General features: G+C 34.2%; 1 protein-coding gene across 5 annotated transcripts in view; it reads left to right on the top strand.

Annotated features, from left to right (window-relative positions):
• Window positions 1-23,399, top strand: part of LOC115221474 (immunoglobulin A1 protease autotransporter) — a 323,801-nt gene that overhangs the window by 212,555 nt on the left and 87,847 nt on the right. For all 5 annotated transcript variants that reach the window (XM_036510960.1, XM_029791663.2, XM_029791660.2 and 2 more), the window contains exon 5: window positions 9,685-9,762. In XM_036510960.1, coding sequence (XP_036366853.1) covers window positions 9,685-9,762 — 78 coding nt within the window. The remainder of the gene's footprint in view (window positions 1-9,684; window positions 9,763-23,399) is intronic.

The raw sequence follows: 23,399 nt of genomic DNA, 5'->3' as shown, positions 1-23,399 counted from the left end.
AAGCATGGAAAAATGGATGTTAAATGATGATATTGTATCTTTTCTTTAGACTATAAGGTGTGATTTGAGGAAGATTTGACTACTATTTCTATGTTGAATATCACATAGAAGCTCTTTCAATGGCTTGCTGGAATGTTATATTTTGTGTGTAGTAGGAAGACTTGTAAAATTATCATATTTTTTTAGTAATACTGTTGCAGATACAGTGGTAATTACAACAATAAAAATGCAATTTACTTTAAGATTAAGTGTTTCAATGTAAACAATTAAAATTCTATAAAAAAAACTGTAAGAAAAATAGAGAGAGATCTAGAAGATTATTGCATTATTATTTCCTTCTTTCCTTTATTGCTTTGTGTTTTGTTGTTGAAAAAATGTTATTGTCATGGTTAAATTTCCCATCACAAAATTCTAAATGAATCTCTGTAATAATCTATCTTTATTGAAGTATGATGCTACTGCTACCAAACCTCATCCCCTCCTTCAAGCTGCAGTTACTGTAGTAAAAATAATAGAAATCCAGTATTTTGTTCTGTATTTAAACATTTCCAGTTCAATTTCTTCTAGGGATCATCCTTCAAGTGGTGATATGCTGAAAACAATTATATTGGTCACATCACCCACCTCCAACTATGCAATCTTACAATGAAATCCTTATGGTTTTTTTTTTTTTTTTTTTTTGGTAGAACTGGTAGTGTGGCAAACAATATGCTTAGTGGCATTTTGTCTGTCTTTCTATTCTGAGTTCAAATTCTGCCCAGATTGACTCTGCCCTTCATCCTTTTTGGGTTGGTCAATGAAATAAGTACCAGTCAAGTGCTGAGGTCCATGTAATTGACCTCTCCTCCCCTCCCCTCAAAAACTGCTGGCCCTGTGCCAGAATTTGAAACTATTAATATTATTGCTAAGGCGGTGAGCTGGCAGAATCATTAGCACACCGGGCAAAATGCTTAGCAGTATTTCGTCCATCTTTATGTTCTGAGTTCAAATGCCACTGAGGTCAACTTTGCCTTTCATACTTTTGGGGTCAATAAAATAAGTACCATTTCAGCACTGGGGTTGATGTGATCAACAAGCCCCCTCGATCAAAATTTCAAGACTTGTGGCTATTGTAGAAAGGTTTTACTCTTTTACTCTCTTAATTGTTTCAGTCATTTGACTGTGGCCTTACTGGAGCACTGCCTTTAGTCGAGCAAATGGGTCCCAGGACTTATTCTTTGTAAGCCTAGCACTTATTCTATCGGCTTCTTTTGCCAAACCGCTAAATTACGGGGACATAAACACACCAGCATTGGTTGTCAAGCGACCACACAGTGGGAATGAACCCAGATCCATGTGGTTTGTAAGCAAGCTACTTACCACACAGCTACTCCTACGTTTATTATTATTATTATTATTATTATTATTATTATTATTATTATTAATATTATATGGCTCAAAACATTCTGTATTTAAGTGTCGCCATGGTTATCTTTGCTTTTTATCTTTTAGGGGTTGATGAATAAAGTACCAGTCACATATTCCATTGATACAATCAGCTTTTCCTCCTCTACCACATCCATGGTGCTGTCCCTCTATTAGTACTGATCAAGCACACGGTCACTATAATCAACTGCTTTCCTCCCCACCTTAAATTTGTAGCCTTGCCCTGATATTATAAATAATTATCATTATTATCGAGGCAGCAAGCTAGCAGAATCATTAGCATGTCGGACAAAACGCTTAACGACATTTCTTCTGGTTGTTTACATTCTGAGTTCAGATTCTGCTGATTTCAACTTATTTTTATCCTTTTGAGGTTACTCTTTCACTTGTTTCAGTCACTTGACTGTGGCCGTGCTGGAGCACTGCCTTTAGTCGAGCAAATCGACCCCGGGACTTATTCTTTGTAAGCCTAGTACTTATTCTATCGGTCTCTTTTGCTAAGTTATTCTATCGGTCTCTTTTGCTAAGTTATTCTATCGATCTCTTTTGCTAAGTTACGGGGACGTAAACACAACAGCATCGGTTGTCAAGTGATGTTGGAGGGACAAACACAGACACACATACATATATATATATACATATATACGACAGGCTTCTTTCAGTTTCCATCTACCAAATCCACTCACAAGGCTTTGGTCGGCCCGAGGCTATAGTAGAAGGCACTTGCTCAAAGTGCCACGCAGTGAGATTGAACCCAGAACCATGTGGTTGGTAAGCAAGTTACTTACCACACAGCCACTCCTACACATATAAAATAAAATACCAGTCACATACTAAGGTTGTAATTAATTAACTTGTCTTTTCTTCAAGGTTAGAAAGAATTAATATGATAACATGGTCATAAGTTCAAACCTCACTATGGACTCTGAACAACACAGATGACCCTGCTTAAAAAATAATAATTTTATTTGTTATTATTAATTTCACTCATAGTTTTGCTATTGAGTGATTTGTAAGGAGGACATTCAACTGTAAAAACATCTGAAGCAACTACTTAACAAACTGCATCATATCAATGCTAGCATGAAAACGGTGATGCTATACATTGAAAAGTAAATTATTGCATTGATTGATATCAATTATTTCTTTCTTCTTTTCTTTTTTTTACCAGATAAGTCAATAGAGTGTTAATTAAACAAGGTTGTATTAATATATTTTTTCCTTTCATGAAGGTCGGACTGCAATAATAGTTCATTTGAAATTCCACACAGAATAATTGAATGAGATTGACAAAGACGTTCATTGATAAGAATGACAAGCATTGGGAACTGGTAGATTTGATAGAGCATTGAATACAGTGTTTTATGGTATTCGTTCTGGCCCTTTGTGCGCGGAGTTCAAATCCTACTGGGTTCAAATTTGCCTTTCAACTTTTCAGGGTCAATAAATAAAGAACCAGTCTAGTACTGAGACATGTTCTTCTCTCCCTTACTCTCTCCCATTCCCTCCTCCTCTCTCTCTCTCTCTTAAAGAAACCAACTATAGCCAAAAACTGGTGAAGGATGGACTCCACCATCTTTAGGTGCCTAAGACACAGGAGCATTCCTATGACTTCCTCCAGGAGTTGCAGGTTAAGCATGATAACTTTCTTTTATTTTCTTTTATTGGTTTCAGTCATTTGACTATGGCCATACTGGAGCACTGCCTTTAGTTGAACAAATTGACCCCAGGTCTTATTCTTTGTAGGCCTAGTACTTATTCTATCATTCCTTTTTGCCAAATCACTAAGTTACAGGGACGCAAACACACCATCATCAATTGCCAAGTGATGGTGAGTAGGGACAAATATATATACAAACACACACACACACACACACATATATATATATATTTATACTTTGGGTATGGTAGATGAGTTCATCAAAAATTTAGATTCAGATGAATATGGTTGAGGCACCAGAATTTAGTACGGTATTATCCATACAATTTCAAAGTATGGTGATTAAAATCAAAATAAGCAACAAGGATATCCAGAGGTAATGCAGTTCGATCATTTCATGCAACTCCATTTAATTGAACAATGCAATCATTACATCAATTTAAAATGCAGAGCAATCTTCAGCTGCACAAACACATAGAATTTAATTAAATTAGAACAGATGGACACATTAGTATAATTATGTTTAAAATCTCCAAGAAGTTAAGGAGATAGACAAAGAACATGTTGTCTCTACTTCAGCATAGAAGTTACTAAAATTTATGAAATACAACGAATGTTATTTGAAAATACCACCCAGAGTAAAGACATTTGAAGAAAAATTGTGTTCTCAACCATTTTCTTATCAATGTAGTTCTTGAGAAAGCACTTATGAGCTGAGGAGGAGTGAATATTGGTTCCCATTGCTAAATTACATAAAGAATTACATAAAATATTTCCAATGTAAGAATGGTACAAAAGCTAAAGACCAAAAGTCAAAGCAAGGAAATCTGCAGCACTAGTTAGTAGCTAAGAGTAGAAAAATTGAAACCATTAGAGAATTGGTCTTGCCATGAAACTCTATACTGAGCAGTCAGTGCAAGCAGCAGTTACACAGTAAGTGCAATGTGATATCTAGGAAATTAACATGTAACAAAGATATTAGATATGGCAATTATTACAGAAGTCATCATCATCATTGTTTAACGTCCGCTTTCCATGCTAGCATGGTTTGGACGATTTTGACTGAGGGCTGGCTGCACCAGATGGCTGCACCAGGCTCCAGTCTTGATTTGGCAGAGTTTCTACAGCTGGATGCCCTTCCTAACGCCAACCCCTCCGAGAGTGTAGTGGGTGCTTTTTACGTGTCAGGCAGTACTGGCAATGACCTCGCTTGAATCCTTTTACACATGCCACCAGCACAGGTGCCAGTAAGGCGACATTGGTAACAATCATGCTCAAATGGTGCCCTTTTACGTGCCACTGGTATGGAAGCCAGTTGGCTGCTCTGGCAATGATCACGCTTGGATGGTGCTCTTGGCACCCTACTAGCATGGGCACAAGTGCCAGTAAGGCGACGCTGGTAACGATCACGCTCGAATGGTGCCCTTTTACGTGCCACTGGCACAGAAGCCAGTTGGCTGCTCTGGCAATGATCACACTTGGATGGTGCTCTTGGCACCCTACTAGCACTGGCACATGTGCCAGTAAAGCGACGCTGGTAACGATCACGCTCGAATGGTGCCCTTTAAGTACTACTGGCACGGAAGCTGGTTAGCCGCTCTGTCAATGATCATGCTCATATGGTGCTCTTTGCACCCTGCTAGCACGGAGAAAGTAACATGTGAAATGTAGTTAGGATAGTTGGGTGTTGCAATATAGCAAGAAGAGGTGAATGAAGTTTAGGAAATTGTTACCTCATTCCAAGTATAAATGTTTCTGTCTGCAGAAAATACAGATATAGTAATGTGTAAAATGTTTGATCCGTTGGATTTTTAACATTGACTTGTATGGAAAACCAGCTGAGAAAGTGGTTAGTCATTAAAAATGCTTGTGGACATGTGGAGGAGTGAGAGTGATATTGTTATGGACACCTGATGAAAATGGATGATACCTGCTGAATGAAAAATTACTAAATATTGACAATGGAAGGCAATTATCACTGAGTCAGACAATGAAGATATTGGAATAAATGTTCAGATTCAAGATTATTAGACCTCATGGTCATAATGGTAGAAAACCTAACTGAATGGCATGCTGTCATTCATTTTGATTTTGTACTATCACCACTATTATATGGAATAATGATTATGGTGATAATGATGGTGGCTGTGGCAGCAGTAGGGGTGATGTCAGTTCAGTGGCATAATACAACATTTGTTAAAATATATATTAATGATGAATGTAACAATAGTGGTAGTCTTGTAAAATTTATATACCAAAAAAAATTGTATATGTTTCAATGTATGTTTATGTGACTTTGTATGTGTACATGTGTAGAACATTGCCATCTGTCTAAACCAGACCCATACAACTTGGAATGCTGTATGAAATATATTATTTTAGAGAATGATGCTGCAGGCTAGAGCATATTATTTTTCGAATAAAGTAAATTTTTATTTTAATCACTTTTACTTTAAGTTTTTAACCCTGGATAAGGAATAACTGAAAAGTTTTGTTTCTCAATTCTGTCCTAATATGTACTGGATGTTTTTTTTTTTATTTTCCTATAATTTTTTTCCTATGGGTTAACCTTTTGATTTAATATAGATATCTATTACTTTGAACTTCATTAAATGCCTGTTAATGAACTAAAAAGTTTTTTAGTTCATGGTGTATCTTCCAAACCAGTCTAGCACAGAAAGTATATGTAAAATGATGATGACAATTATATATATTATTGTTCATTCTTTTTACATTTGTTATTTCTTGCTAGCATTCGTTAGATGTATACATAATCCTGAGGCGGTGTTTTATAGCCAGTTGTTATTCCTACCACTAATCCTTAATGTCATTTCAAGTGAGAGGATTTTTGCTCCTTTAATCTTTGAACACACACGGCTACCAGATGATTTTTATTTTGACTAAGAACACTGGCTGTAGCTCAGTGATTTTTTTTTCATGCGATCACAGAATACAAGCCCTCATACACACACACTTGCACACAAATGATGTTCTTTGTACAGATTCTGTCTACCAGATTTACTCCCAATGCATTGGATGGTCTGGGGACTGCAGTAGAAGACACATGCCCAAGGTGTCATGAAGTGAGACTGAACCTAAAACTATGTGGTTGTAAAGCGAACATTTTAACCATACTGCCATTAGGATTTCATCACTGCCTGTCAACAACAGAAATTAGCTAATTCTGGATGACTGCTGACATATATCCTGACCCAATCATTACTCCCCTAAGCTAAGATTCTGATGTTATAATACACTCATATAGCAATTTGCTGAATCATAAGAGAACAAGGTAAGCTACTGGGAACCAAGCTCGTGACTTAGTTTTGATTCTAAATATTCTTGGAAAAAGCATTAATGTTATATGCTTTTTATCAAAATAGAAATAAAATATTCTATAGAATATAGTAAATTGCATGTCACAGCAAAAAGATTTTACTTCATATGGTATGTCAACAGTAAATTAATTTAGTAGAGGGCATCTCTCTCCATATCATTGTTTATGGCTATAACTTGTAGTTACAAATTAGCAAATGTATATTTGGTGTTCCAGCATGGCCACAGTCAAATAACTGAAACAAATAAAAGAATATATATATGGCAATTGAAACTGTCATGAACTCAGCCTGATGAGATTTTGCTAACAGACTATTTTTATTTGCATCAAATCTTACAGCTCCTCTTGAGCTTCAAGACAACCTGAAGATAACAATAACAACAGGAAGATTTTTCAGTCTATCCTCCCACGATGCTATAATGTTGTCATAGCAAGCTAACACTTGGAAGCAGATATGCTACTATCAAATAATAATAATAGTAGTAATATTAACATAAAGTTTATTACTGTTAACTGACACAGCATTGACAAGAATGAAACAATTCTAATTATTTATTTCTACTGAAGCTCTCATTGATATTTTAAATGATTTTTCAGAGCTGTTTTTCACTCCTAGGTAAAATATATTTTCATTTTTATTTGGCTTATTTCTTGCAGAAACAAATCTTGTTCTGCATGAAATTAGGCACACCTAGATAACTATGGATATCTCTCCTGCTTTTTCTGTCTCTAATCTCTCTCTCTCTCTCTCTCTCTTTCAGTTTATCACTCTCTCTCTCTCTCTATATATATATATATATATATATAAATATATATATACATGTTAGTATATAGTCATAAAAAGCTGTTTAGGTAATGAGTTTATGTAGATATGCATGTATTATATGTTCACAAGTAAAGATGTATATGTCCATTCGGATTTGAATTTTCTAAAGATGCTATCTTCATTTAAGTGTGTATATGTATGGTGTACATTAAGATACATATAAATAATGCTCTAGTTACATGAATAGAAATATTAAATTATCAATGTGCCGATATTCTTCACACAACATGCATACGCCATACTGGAAGAGTGTGAGCATCCAATTTGCATTAGTTTATATATTTATCAATAGATCTACATAAATGTATTCATGTATGAATATGTATACATGTAGACATTTAATGATGTGTGTGTTTGCGCACACACACACACACACACACACACACACACGTATATGTGTAAACAAATGCATACATTAATTTATATAATAATTGAGATTTAATGCACATTTTCGTATAGATGCAGACAGAACAATTTTATGGAAAATTATTGCATGTGTGTATTTGCGTGCTTGCTTATCGTCATACATGCATGTATGTATGTGTGTATATATTGTATATACATACATCCACATACAAGGGTGAGTCAAAAAGTAACGCAATTTTTATTTGCATTACTTTGATTCATCTTTTTGTGTGTTTGTGTATACACACACACACACACACACAGACTGAGGATGTGTTCCTACATACACTCTCACAGAAATATTTAATAGGATCACTATCATGCATAAAATATATGTAATAAAACTTTTAATACAAATAAAATATAATATAAACACTTTATTTCATTTTTTTTTTTTTACTTTAATAAGTTTCTTCCTTTTGTAGCAGCTGTTTTACTGTTTGTTAGATATTACCATTCCAATGCAATTGTTTTGTTTTTTTTTCTTCTTTCCAAAATAGTTCAATGCCTTGAGCATTCACTAGTATCTATCTATATATTGTAAGAGTGTAAGTTATGCAAATTTTCATTAAAAAGCTTTGTGAACATCTAAGGTGGAGGAAATAGCAGAGAAAATTCACAGCAGTTAAACTACGCCGGAAATAACACAGATTACTGAAAAAAAAATATGAACAAATTAATAAATAAACTCTCTAAAATTATACAAAATGAAACATACTTTAGATTGAATAGCATTCAGCTTGGCAAATTAACTCTCAGAAAGCATTGAAGTCATCATGCTCCTTCCGTGTGTATTGATTCTTGCTTCAAATATTTTTTTTTTAATACAACTATATTCCTACATCTAATAGTTTAATACAAGCGACCTGTGGAGTGTCGATAAATTGATGGAGAAGGAGGACATTATAAAAATATATTTAATTCATTAACCTATTAAGTTGACACTGGATTGTGTTGTTCCATGTTGGTATATTGTTGTTCATTGGTTGAATAATGGCTCCTTCTACAGAAACTGTGATGCAAGCTACAAACTAGGGTGGGGGGCTGAACAAACTATGGAGGATTAGATCTCTCACCTCCATCAGAAACCTGTGGAATGTCATTACATTGACACTGGATGATAGACAACACATCACTTTGTTTAGCACCACCACCACCAGAAGTTCATTCCGATATGAGCATTTGGACTAAGTCTTCTGTCTGAGATTGAATTTACCTTTCATCCTTGTAGGATTGATAAAATAAATAGCAGTACTGTATTTAGTTAGGTTCACAGTGTCAGTGTAATGTCATGTCACAAGTTTCTGATGTTGAAGATCAACAGAGTAAAGATAGTTCAAAACTGTGAGAGAGATAGCTTTGTAGTTCCTACATAAACCATCTTGTACAACTGCAAATCAATCTCCATTGTTTAAAATTTCATTTCAGATCATTGATCCATTGGTCAAAATTCCAATATTTCACATGTCAATTTCTTTAATTGTTTGTTTGTAGCCAGTTACTGTAAAATATTTTATTTGTAAACATTTCCATTTTCCATTACGGCTTAAAGGTTTTATAATAAATTTTCTGTTTCTCATGGCAACAATCTCATCTCTGCTACCAGTAGCAGTAAAATTTCATTTGCCACTTGAATTTTTTTGCTTCTATACTACAACAACTTATTCCTCTGTTCATCATTTTGAATGGAGGACTGTCACACACTGCATATTTTCATTGAGTTTGTATAAATATTTTATTCTTTTATATCATTTAACTTATCAACCTCATGAAATACAATTGTGTAAGTTATAAATTATTATGTCTATAGTGACATTTACCTTTGGCTGTTATTTTGCCTTTCTTTTGTCCTAGTGCTTGTCAAAATGAACTTCAAACTTTTATAATTGTGAAATACTTTCTTTGTCCATTTTCTTATTTTGTTCCTATGTCAAATTTCCCATTATTTCAAAGCCATTCATTGTTTAAGATGTCATTTTAAAACAATGAAACTGTTCTCAAATGTACTCACGTTACCCTGATATTGCTTAGATGAAAACGAATGCTGCTACAAAGATTCAAGCTGGCATACGAGGTCACCTTACACGTAAAAAGATCAAGACAATGAAGGTAAAAGTGTGATCCCATGCTTGAGCTCCAGCCCTCTCACAGCCTTATTTACCAAACTGCTTTTTGAAGTGTTCTTTCCAAAAGCATAATCTTTCAACAATCTGCTTCAAATATTAATCTCAGCTTGAAAAGCCTTCAACAATACAACTAGTTGTTTAAAAGTAGCTACTCAACTCTTGCTTTTAAGTAACAACTAAACCACTAATACGCATTTCATTGCTTGTTTGTGTTTGATCTCTGTGTTTTTCTGTGTGCCAAATTCAGTGTACTAACTGTATATGTATCTGAATATAATTGATTTTTATATCTTAGCTTTTCACAACAAATTTAGTTTGAAAACATTTGTTTTGCTAAGTGTGTCTATGACATTTTAGTAAGTAGTATTGTAATTTCCTAATACAGCTTTTATTTTTGCTTCTAAATATTTGATTAAATACTGCCTACATGTCAAACCAATCATTTCGATACAATACTGTTATGTGTGTGCGTATATCTATATAATAAAATGAATGGTTGGAGGTGGACTGTTTGATATGTATGTCAGAAATGTTAGACAATTTCATGCCCAATAATATTAGGAGCACAATAAATAAATCTGTGTGTGTGTGTGTGTGTGTTGTGTGTTTGTGTTGTGTGTGTGTTGTGTGTGTGTGTGTGTGATAAGTATGCTAGATGCACAGATGACATTAATCAGATTTAGAAGGAGTTATCACTATCCAATCATTTCATCACTATTTCTTGATCATAAGTTATCTAAATTTTCTTCTTTTCAGAAAGTGATATGGGTGTACTTACTACTTAATTCTAGCTTTGAAACTGATACACTATCTCAGTATCATACCAGTTTCAAATATCTAGCATCTAAATGTCCTCCTTAGTTATAGCATGTAAACATATATACTTTACCCAAAACCCTACATTAAACTCCTATATAAGGCACACATAAAAATGTACGTATATGTACTAACAATATGGATTAAATCTTTCCTCACCGGCATAAGCTATAACTAAGAATGTATATGAAAGAGATATTTAATTTTCAGTGTTAGAACAAGTTTAGGTAGTATTTATAGAAATTAAGCACCCTTGAATAAATAATATTTAAACTTCAATGCAAAAGTGTAATAAAAGAGGAGTTCAGAAATGGGAAAACATGAGAACTTTATACAGGATGGTGACCTGGTTCTCATTGTACATTCTGTTGAAGAGTTGAGGAGAAAGTCCTCAGCTTAAAAGAATGATATAGAATTCCAAAGACCTTAAAGGTCAACATAGCAAATATCAAAGGAGTAATTAACAATAGAGAGGAGAAAATCCCAGTACACTTTGGGATGTAGTTTTGCTCGGCATATGCTATACAATGGGAACACAAGCAGTGCAGTGAGAGTGGGATCTCAGTGGTGGAGACATACAGTTCTATATTCACATTTATTTTATTTTTATGCATCAAATTCTTTTGTTGTATATATATATATATATGACTTCATCACAGACCAGTATATTTACTTTGTCTGTTAGAGGCCAGTATTTAACCAGTTGTGATAGATTGTAGTACATGTGTATATGCACACACACAAGCATATATATATATCATCATCATCATCATCATTTAGCATCCGCTTTCCATGCTAGCATGGGTTGAACGGGTCAACTGGGGTCTGGGAAGCCAGAAGGCTGCACCAGGCCCAGTCTGATCTGGCAATGTTTCTACAGCTGGATGCCCTTCCTAACGCCAACAACTCCATGAGTGTAGTGGGTGCTTTTTACATGCCACCGGCACAGGTGCCGGGCGAGGCTGCCAACGGCCACAGACGGATGGTGCTTTTTACGTGCCACCGGCACGGGGGCCAGGTGAGGCTGGCAACGGCCATATATATAATAAATAAACTTAGAAGCATTGAGTGAGCTGGTATTTTACAGAAAATGAAGTAAACCTCAAATGCAAAATAGGATCGGTTAAATACCCTTAGAAGATAGGAAAAAGTGACTAGCGAGCCACTAGAGGGAATCAAACCCTCTCCCTCTCAAATTCCAGCTGAGTGCCCTGTACCATTAAGCTAAGCAACCCCTGACAACAAATACCTTCTTTTATTATGCTAAATAATATCTTTTGGAATGAGGACATTTTTTATAAATAAACTTAGAAGCACCAAGTGAGTTGGTATATAGATATATATATACAAAGTAAGATAGGGGTTATGAGGGTAACCCACTATGGGATATCAGTTATCCAATATACTGCTGGTGAAGCAATTATGAATATATATATATATATATATATATATATATATATACATATATATATATATATATATATAATCAAAATAAGCAACAAGGATATCAAGAAGTACAGTACAATCGTTTCATGCAACTCCATTTAATTGAAAATGCAATCATTACATCAATTTAAAATGTAGAGCAATCTTCAGCTGCACAAACACATAGAATTTAATTAAATTAGAACAGATGGACACATTAGTATGATTATACCTAAAATCTCCAAGAAGTTAAGGAGATAGACAAAGAACATGGTGTCTCTATCTCAGCTTCGAAGTTACTAAAATTATCAAGAAGACCCTGCCTGTTACTGATTTTTATGTCTTTTTGAGGTCAGTTTTAATTTATAGACTAGTTTATGCAAAAGAGTACTTAGCAGTAAGAGTTTCAATCAAAATAATTCTTTTAGATGTTAAGAGGGTTCTTTAAAAGTAGTTTTGAAGCTGTTACCTAGGAAACCTATTTAACAGTGTACAGGACATACTAGCCAAAAGTAAGAATGGCATGGATAAAGTTCAGAGAGCTATTATTTCTGCCATTATGAAACAAGGTTCTTACTCCAATTTGAGGAGCAGACTGTGTGATGTGTATACATGAAGAGGATTTATGGAGGCTGGGAAGAAATGAGGTAAACATGCTCCATTGGATGTGTGATGTGTGATTCATGTGTGCATGAATAACAGCGAAAATTAGCTTATAACAAAACTAGGTTGAGAAGGAATCAAAAATAGTGTTCAAGAGAGAAGACTGTGCTGGTATGAATGAATATGTGCTGAATATTGACAATAACAGCTGCATAAATAGGTGTCAAGTGAGCCAAGTGGAAGGATCTTATGAAAGCGGTGACTCAAGGAATACATATGAAGAAGTTGTGAAAGCTATTTTCAAAAGGCTGAAACTCACAAGGTGCCTGGGAAGGCCCAGCCAACCAACTCATGCAAACAGAGAGAAATATGTGTGACAATAATGTTAATGATGATTATACAAAACATCAAATATTATCATTTGCTCATACCTGTACACATACAGAAGACTTCTCCCACTCTTTCTTCATACATCAAAAGCATAAAAAAAAATGTGTTAACATTTGTTTCACCCAAATATATTTCAGTCCTGATTGATACTGTATTGTGCACTATATACACACACACACACACACACACATATATATATATATATTATATATATATATATATATATATATATATATATATATATATATTATATATATATATATATATATAATCAAAATAAGCAACAAGGATATCAAGAAGTACAGTACAATCGTTTCATGCAACTCCATTTAATTGAAAATGCAATCATTACATCAATTTAAAATGTAGAGCAATCTTCAGCTGCACAAACACATAGAATTTAATTAAATTAAAACAGATGGACACATTAGTATGATTATACCTAAAATCTCCAAGAAGTTAAGGAGATAGACAAAGAACATGGTGTCTCTATCTCAGCTTCGAAGTTACTAAAATTATCAAGAAGACCCTGCCTGTTACTGATTTTTATGTCTTTTTGAGGTCAGTTTTAATTTATAGACTAGTTTATGCAAAAGAGTACTTAGCAGTAAGAGTTTCAATCAAAATAATTCTTTTAGATGTTAAGAGGGTTCTTTAAAAGTAGTTTTGAAGCTGTTACCTAGGAAACCTATTTAACAGTGTACAGGACATACTAGCCAAAAGTAAGAATGGCATGGATAAAGTTCAGAGAGCTATTATTTCTGCCATTATGAAACAAGGTTCTTACTCCAATTTGAGGAGCAGACTGTGTGATGTGTATACATGAAGAGGATTTATGGAGGCTGGGAAGAAATGAGGTAAACATGCTCCATTGGATGTGTGATGTGTGATTCATGTGTGCATGAATAACAGCGAAAATTAGCTTATAACAAAACTAGGTAGAGAAGGAATCAAAAATAGTGTTCAAGAGAGAAGACTGTGCTGGTATGAATGAATATGTGCTGAATATTGACAATAACAGCTGCATAAATAGGTGTCAAGTGAGCCAAGTGGAAGGATCTTATGAAAGCGGTGACCCAAGGAATACATATGAAGAAGTTGTGAAAGCTATTTTCAAAAGGCTGAAACTCACAAGGTGCCTGGGAAGGCCCAGCCAACCAACTCATGCAAACAGAGAGAAATATGTGTGACAATAATGTTAATGATGATTATACAAAACATCAAATATTATCATTTGCTCATACCTGTACACATACAGAACACTTCTCCCACTCTTTCTTCATACATCAAAAGCATAAAAAAAAATGTGTTAACATTTGTTTCACCCAAATATATTTCAGTCCTGATTGATACTGTATTGTGCACTATATACACACACACACACACATATATATATATATATCTATAGATATATATATATATGTCATTATCATCATCAACATCGTTTAATGTCCACTTTCCTTGCTAGCATGGGTTGGACGATTTGACTGAGGGCTGGCGAACCAGATGGCTGCACCAGGCTCCAATCTGATCTGGCAGAGTTTCTACAGCTGGATGCCTTTCCTAATGCCAACCACTCCGAGAGTGTAGTGGGTGCTTTTATGTGCCACTGGCATGAGAGCCAGTTAGACAGTACTGGCAATGGCCATGCTCAAATGGTGTTTTTTACGTGCCATATATATAATATACACACACATGTATAACTTCTGTATATCCCAGTTTTGAAATAGTTACACCATATACATGTGTATCATATGATGTAATTAAAAAGATTGGCATCAGGAAGGGCAGCCGGTGGTAAAACACATCCTTAAAGTCCCTTCTAACCAGCATGGGAAAGGGAATGTAAAAATAGGGATGATAATGACAATCATGCTGCCACCACCACCACCACCACTAATATATACAGAATTTCAAGTCTTCCATTAAAGTCTGTTGGTGCCTAAATATTTTACATACACACACATGAACACGCATGCACACACACACTCACACACACACATACACAGGGAGAAGTTTGCAGAAAAATTAAGGAAATATTTGTCTTCAAAGATGAAACTTGACACAGCATTCATGTAGAATCTATTGGTAAAATTGATATCTATAAATGAAATAGTAGAACCTGAGGAAATTAGTGATTTGGGAAAAGAAAATATGTGCTGACAAGTAAAGTTTACTAGGGTGGTCATATTTTACAAGCAAAACACTTATTTTTACTGTATACCCCTTTATAGGATATAATCAGATTATTTCTCCTAACAATGTCAAATTCCACACATTTTTTCATTACATCCATGGACTTTTGTTACTGCTTCTTTTCATTTTCCTTCTTTCCAGCTTCTTCTAGTCTTTGCCTTCCATTGTTAACATTTCATCACTTGTATTTTATATAAGTTACAGTCTGTGGATACCATCAGTGTAGGGTACCCATGGGCTGTGTCTTTTCTTTCTATTAACTTGAATTCTTTCCTATCTGTTTTCACTATACATGTAACATTCGATGCTTGTTGCAGTCATCAACCCTGATCAGATTTATGATTAATGGCCTTTACAGCTACAGGAGTAACCAGGACTACATTAGCAATGTGTCCTTTTTTACAAGGCGGCGAGCTGGCAGAAACGTTAGCACGCCGGGCGAAATGCGTAGCCGTATTTCGTCTGCTGTTACGTTCTGAGTTCAAATTCCGCCGAGGTCGACTTTGCCTTTCATCCTTTCGGGGTCGAAAAATTAAGTACCAGTTACGCACTGGGGTCGATATAATCAACTTAATCCGTTTGTCTGTCCTTGTTTGTCCCCTCTGTGTTTAGCCCCTTGTGGGTAGTAAAGAAATATGTGTCCTTTTTTATCTCTCCCTGTTTGCCCTGTGTATTTTCATGTGATCCATTAGACCCATGAAGCCAAGCAAAATCACATTCATGGCAGATACCGGTGTCACACAAACGACACCCATGCCAATGGCACATAAAAGCACCCATTACACTCTCAGAGTAGTTGGTGTTAGGAAGGGCATCCACTCATAGAAACCATGTCAAATCAGACCGGAGTCTGGTGCAGCCTTCTGGCTTGCCAGCCCTGGTCAAACCATCCAATCCACACTAGCATGGACAATGGACGTTAAATTATGATGGTGGTGGTGGTGGTGATGGTCATGGTGGTGGTGATGCTGCTGATGATGGCAGGATGTGATTTAAGGAAGATTTGGCTTCCATTTCTAGCTAGTCAAATTACTGTACAGAGGCTCTATCATTGGCTCAAATATTGTGTTCAGGGGTTATTTCTATTGTTGGTATTTTTCATTTTTTTCAATGTTTATCTTGGCATTTGCTCTTTTCTTTTTCTTTTTAAAATTGTACTCATTATTACAACTGTTATTATATGTTACTATCTCCTAATATAATAATGAGTGTAGTGTTTTTATATATTTGTGTATATATATATATATATATATATATATATATATATATAAATTTAGAGAAAAACCTCTATTAAACAATTCAATAATGAATGATGTTATTCACACCATATAGAAAACATATACTATAAAAACCTTATTCTAAAAATCAATAAAGTACAATAAATAGTAAATAGTAGTAAAAAGACTACACATGTTTCATGACTATATTTTCAAATAGATAATAATAAAATCAATTCGATTTAAAATTAAATCGATCTAAAATTAATTCTATTTAAAAACATAGTCACTCATCAGGTCTAATATAATAAATAATAAAAAAATAATATTGGGTTGTCCGGAAAGTTCATGCCGATTTTTAAAGAAAAGAAAAAGGTCAATAAATACTTGCCATTACATTTTTAAGCAATCAAATATGAAGCATTTGCACAATGTGTTTCCATCTTTCCTTTAACTTGAAAATACCCTCTTCCCAGAAATATTCCTTATATACACATTGTCATCCATCAAATTTCAAATCCACAAGTAGGTTACATGTCAGCATAATAAAAAATTGTTTTGGTTTGTTCCCTTAGTATTTAAGTAAATCAATATTTCTTACTTTTAGTTCAGTCATTATAATATAGAATCATTTTTTTATTATGCTGACATGTAACCTACTTGTGGATTTGAAATTTGATGGATGACAATGTGTATATTAGGAAATGGTTTAGAGAATGCATAATTATTCCAGCCATTTTTCATTGGATTTCTGACAACAAAATGTTGATTAACTTATTTGTAGTTAGCATGATTTTCAGAAAATGTTTTGTGTACGTGAGACAGCGAGATAAAGATTGGCAGACATGTTTTGTCTAAAACAGTCTAAATGAATCTCAAACTGTGACTCCACCAAGAAAAAACATTCCATTTATAACTGTTTTCACTCTAAATAGACACTTAATAAAACATTGAACAATAAATACTTTTTTTTTTATTATTTATTTAAGGAAAAAAATCTATAGTTTACAGAAAACATATCAGTAATAAGGATAACACATACTGAAAACTTTCTATTTTACAACATTGATTATTATTGGGTTTCACATAAAGTAGTTTATGTTTGTTTGGTGTTTGGGCTTTTTTCTCCAAAATAAACTACATATGTTACAAAGGTTAGAAACAAGAATATTAGACTATTAACCCAAATTACAATATTATATTTTTGCTTACACATTTGTAAGTAGTCTGAGGTTCAAGCAAATGTAATGGATTAATATTTTTATTTCTTCAAAGTAATTATTTTGGCTTCATTGTATGTTCACTGAAGCCTGAACAGCCTTCTTGAAGAGGAAGTGGTATAGTCAGTCTGCTAAACTACAGTATATTATGGCTACTAACTTAATGAAAACCACAGAATTTGGGGGATTTGAACAACGAATTATGAAATTCAATTGTTAAATATTCACTTTATTTCTGAAGCAACTCTACAATCTAATTTAATCTCAATATTACATAAACAGTTCCGAAGATATTGATCATAATAAATCACTTTAAAATATTTTATATTTTAAGCACTTTCATGAAATTATTTCAAGGAACAATTATAAAAACACATTACATGATTGCTAAAGATAACTTAATTTAAAGTATTTGTCAAACACTTTCAGATGCTATGATTGAATTTAAAATGGTTCTGTGTTGTAGCATCATCAAATATTAAAGAGAGATTGCAAGTCAGAAATGATACAAAACAACCGTGTTAAACTTTAATTGTTAGAAAGACATTCTTTACATCATAATGTATAAGAAAATATCACTTTCAACTGTGCTAAGAATTGGTTTACGATTCTTGAAATCCAATTTTGTTATTTGAAACAACTATCAAACCTCCCACAGTTACTGCATGCCATGATAAGGAAATCCTATATTTTGAAATATCCTGAAACTAAGACATATCTTATAAAATATGCATAATCTTTTTCCAAATATTTCTTCTAAATTGCTAACCGATATCAACATGGTATAGAACTGTTAAGTGTTTCTATGTTTCATATATAGACATCAGAAATGGATATAACAAAATTAGATTAGTAATCTTAAGATTGTGAAAATTTATTAGTATAGTCCAATGTTTTGAAGCCTCTCTGTAAATAAACCATCCATCCATCCATCCAATTAATATGATTCAAACTTATTCACCAACTGACACTATATTTGTTTTAATATTTTTGCCATGTTTATACCATGAAGATATATATTACAAAGTTATTTTATGTATCTGGAATGTTCTGACTTAAACTTTGTGCTAAAGTATAAGGGTTTCTGATAGTTCAAATCTTTGTTAAGATAATGGCCTAAGGAACTGTAAACATGGATCTCAAAATTAATTTGATTGACAGTAAATATATACATTAAGTAGTTTTCATGACAAGTTATCAATTTTTATTAAATGCATCATGGACTCTCCCATCGAAGATGATGTATAAGTGTTCAGCTTTTGCTGAACAACCTACACAAATGATTTGTTTATAGTGATCAAATATATGTGCTGTACATTAGTTCACTCCCACCATCAAATCAAGATTGCCTGAACAGGTGCATGGTATACCACATGTCATGTGTCAAAGTGATTGCAGAGCAATGTGAGATGAAGTGTTTTGTTCAAGAACACATCACATCACTCGGTCTAGAAACTGAAACAATGATCTCACAATCACGAGTGCAACACCCTAACCATTAGGCCCATGCATCTGCATGTAAATGTATACCAATATACATTAGTTTAAAAAATATATGTATGTATATATATATATCACCATGACCACCGTGACCAACCAGGCTATCAGATGTTGCTCCACATCGCTGGTCACAATGCACTTCACATCATTTTAACCCCGCTGGCTAAGTGAGCAGGCCAACAGAAGAAAGAATGAGAGAAAGTTGTGGCAAAAGAGTACAGTAGGGATCGCCACCACCCCGTGCCGGAGCCTCGTGAAGCTTTAGGTGTTTTGGCTCAATAAACACTCAGAACGCCCGGTCTTGGAATCGAAACTGCGATCCTTCAACCGCGAGTCTGCTGCCTTAACCACTGGGCCATTGCGCCTACACACACACACACACACACACATATATTTTCATTAGAAGTAATTCTCTTTTATATCTCCCAATTCACTTCTCCCATGAAGAACTGTGCCCCAAATATTAGAATTATTTTCTCTTTGTGGTTCCAAAACTTATTCAATTTCCTGAACATTGTTGAATTGATTTTTACTGAAGCAGACCTTCACTAATTTCCTTTTGTTCTTTTCTCTAATGCTTGACTTTGTTATTTAAGAATCAAGTGTCTTAGCTAGGAACACTGCAACGCTAACGACAAGATATATGACCTATGTTCTTCTTGCCTATTGTGTAGCACTCTGCTGACTCAGTCACCTATTGTAATATCAATTGAAGATTTTCATGTGTTACTTTATTGAATTCTAAAATGCTGTAAAGTAGCTGGGAAACTCAATCAAATTACATACGTACTTTTTACACATTATAAGATGTTTGAATGCCATGGAAAACCATGTTATAAATTACTAGTAATTCATGCACTCTCAGTATCTCCGTCCAATCTCAGAGTATAATTATCCTTGTCATTACTATTTTTATGATTAATGTAGAAAGTTAGATATATAATTCAGTACAAAGTTTGATGATATCTTTGGATAGAGTGAAGGTTCCTGAAATATACTCTTGAAGTCTTGATTTACTTCTATCTTAATTTCTACCATCAAAACCTAAAGAAAATTATAGTATTGACCAAATAGTTCATTAATGGTTATCTGCAAAAGTTCTTTAGTTTTATCACTTCTGTTTATCTTTATGAATGCATTTCAGTGACGAGACTATCGGAAACGATTCCATTTTGTATCGGAAATATGTTATTAACCTAGTTTTCTCACAGACAATTTAAAGATATAATTGCAGCAACAACAAAAATTAGTAATAAAATATCATCATTATATCAATTAATCTGTACTATTTGAGAATTTCTAATGAAAATTCTAATAATTCATATGATACCAAATTTTCCTTAATTGACCATTTTTTAGAATGTGTTGTGTTTCTTTAGTAACTTTTCTAATTGCATAACTCTGTCAACAAATTCAAATTATACATTAAAGTTTTATTCCTTGACAAAATCACAGCTATGAATAATGCCAATATAACATTTATCTTTTATTGCTGTATTTTGGATGTGTATTAAGACAGTCATGAAAACCAAAGGCAAACTAAATGCAATTTCAAATTTATTTTCATTTCTTTCTGTTTTAAGCTCAAATCCTGCTAGTATCATATCTAGTGATATGTTTGGGTCTTGTTAGTTTGGCTTACTATACAAAATTTTAAAATTAACCTTATACTTTTTGAATAATTTAGATATAACCACTTATATAATTCACCTCTTTGTAATTTGAGAGTATGCCCAGACACATCTTCACCACCATCATCTCTCTTTCCTCTATCTCTCTTTTTTCCAACCGGGGTTGGCATGGTATCTATGGCTGGATGACTTTCCTAATGCCAACCATTTTACTGAATGTACTAGATGCTTTTTACAATATACCAGCATCAATGAAGTCATCAAATAACTTGCAAGGCAAGAACCTTCAGCTGAGGCAGGGAGTAGAATTGAGGGAGGTGCCTTTGTGCCAGGTGACAAGAGATAAAAGTATGACAGCGGGACAGAGAATGGTGTCTTGCTGTAGAGGAGATACATGTCTAAACCTTTAAGAAAGCTGGATTAAGTGTTACTTATCAATATCTAACTCTTAAACCGAATAAAAATTTTGCAAAGACTAGTAATCTATTAGATACTTTTTGAAAGAATAATTATATATTGTGAGTTTGGGACTGAAATACTGAATAAAGTTGTTTAAGTCAGCTAGGTTTTGATCATGCAGACATATGATCAAAAGTATTCCAGGTCAAATCATTGTATCGTTTTCTTCACAGTTGTCCTTGTATCTAGAAGTACCTTATACCTTGTGTCCTTTTTAAAGGCAAGTAAGGTGATTTAGCTGTTGTTTTTAAAGTCTTGAGTGGCCATGTAGAAGCCCTTTTCATTGGTTCAACTGAATACAACAGTTATGAGGTCAGGAAGAATGTGAAAAAAATAGATTACAGTAAAGATAGGAGTTAGAAGACAGAAGTAGAAAAAGGAGATGGAGAAATTGGAGAAGTTTGAGAAGATAGAGAAAAAGAAATAATGTTTCCCCCAAACGAAGAATGAAAAAAAAATAAAGAACCCAAGTACCAAGTAAGCTACAAAGTCACTGTTAACTGCCAACACCAGAAGCACACATAACATTTCCACATTGATGTTCAACTATTCTGCTCTGAAGCCAAATTAAAATTGCCTATTTATATCTGGCAGTCATTACCACACTATTGATAAGTTCCTAAAGACTGCACAATTTTCTAAAATTTGCTCCACTTTTTAAAGAGTGTACGGTTTTGTGAAATATAAGCATTGGTATTGGTTACCAATATAGATCGGAGACGTGATATCAGATTTAATAGCGTTTATCTACTTTTTGAATCAATAACATCACATAATTAACTTAGAGTCATTTACGAAAATGTACAAATATTATCATCACTGTCAACAATAACAACATCCTCCTCCTCCACCTCACCAGCAACAGCAACATTATTAATAGTGGCGGGGATGGCTGAAGCAGTCGTAAATGGAATGCGTAACAGTATTAAATATCCAGTTTATGTCTTTTGCAGACATGAGTTCAAACTATGTCAGGAGCAAATTTCTTTTCGTTCCTACAGTGCAGAGGTTGGGAACCTTTTCAGTTCAGAGAGCAAACTGCTAGTGCACAAAATCTGTGGGAGTGTGTGTGTGTTGCAAAAACTAATGTATTTTTGATTTTATAAATCCATAGATATGCAACTTATATAAAATAGCTGTTTTGATCATAGAATTCAAACTTTTCCCATTTTTATCTGTGTTTTTAAAAGGCTTTATCAGTGGGCTTTTCAAATTTGAGTCTAAGTAAACAGTTTTACATCCCTGTTTTAGATGATCATTAAAGTTTGTACCGGTATTATACTCATATTGAATCAAGTGATTGACCTCAAACCTAAACTATTTGGCTTTGTCAAAATGGATCAGTATTATAAGTGTCAGGAAGGATATCAGCTGCAAAATTCTTTTTCAAATAATCTATGATCAAAGGCATTCCAGCCTTGACCATTGATATTTTTCCTTTCAGACACAGTGTATCCTAGAACTATATTATAAGGAAATAAGTCTTTATTTAACCTTTTAGTATTTAAACTGGCTGTAGCCAGCCCAAATATCCTACCGGTTTTATATTCAAACTGGCTAAACCTGGCCTCTCACACTTGCCCAACAATATCATTCTAAAAATTATCAATCATGTCATTGAAATCTCTAAGCTACAAGATAATGCATGGTAAATGCAAAACAATATGAATAAACAAGCATTACATTTGACAGAGTAATCATCATCATCATCATCATTTAACGTCCGCTTTCCATGCTGGCATGGGTTGGACGGTTCAACTGGGGTCTGGGAAGCCAGAAGGCTGCACCAGGCCCAGTCTGATCTGGCAGTGTTTCTACAGCTGGAGGCCCTTCCTAACGCCAACCACTCCGTGAGTGTAGTGGGTGCTTTTTACGTGCCACCGGCACAGGTGCCAGAGGAGGCTGGCAAATGGCCACGACCGGATGGTGCTTTTTACGTGCCACCGACACGGGGACCAGACGAAGCTGGCAACGGCCGTAATTTTGGTAAACCTACAAGCCCTGGGTGAGATTGAGCCTCAGCCCAGGCTGCTGTTTACATATGTCTTTACCCACAAGACCATTGAAACAACAACTCTGAACGTTAAAGGGTTAAAGGAAATTACAACTACTTCTGATAGGTCAAGTAACAATGAAGAATTTCCCTTGATGGTTTGAGAAACT

The sequence above is a fragment of the Octopus sinensis genome, linkage group LG18, assembly GCF_006345805.1.
Source record: "Octopus sinensis linkage group LG18, ASM634580v1, whole genome shotgun sequence".
NCBI classification, from domain to species: domain Eukaryota; kingdom Metazoa; phylum Mollusca; class Cephalopoda; order Octopoda; family Octopodidae; genus Octopus; species Octopus sinensis.
Note: the sequence above shows the minus strand (reverse complement) of the source record. Positions and strands in the feature narration are given on the sequence as shown.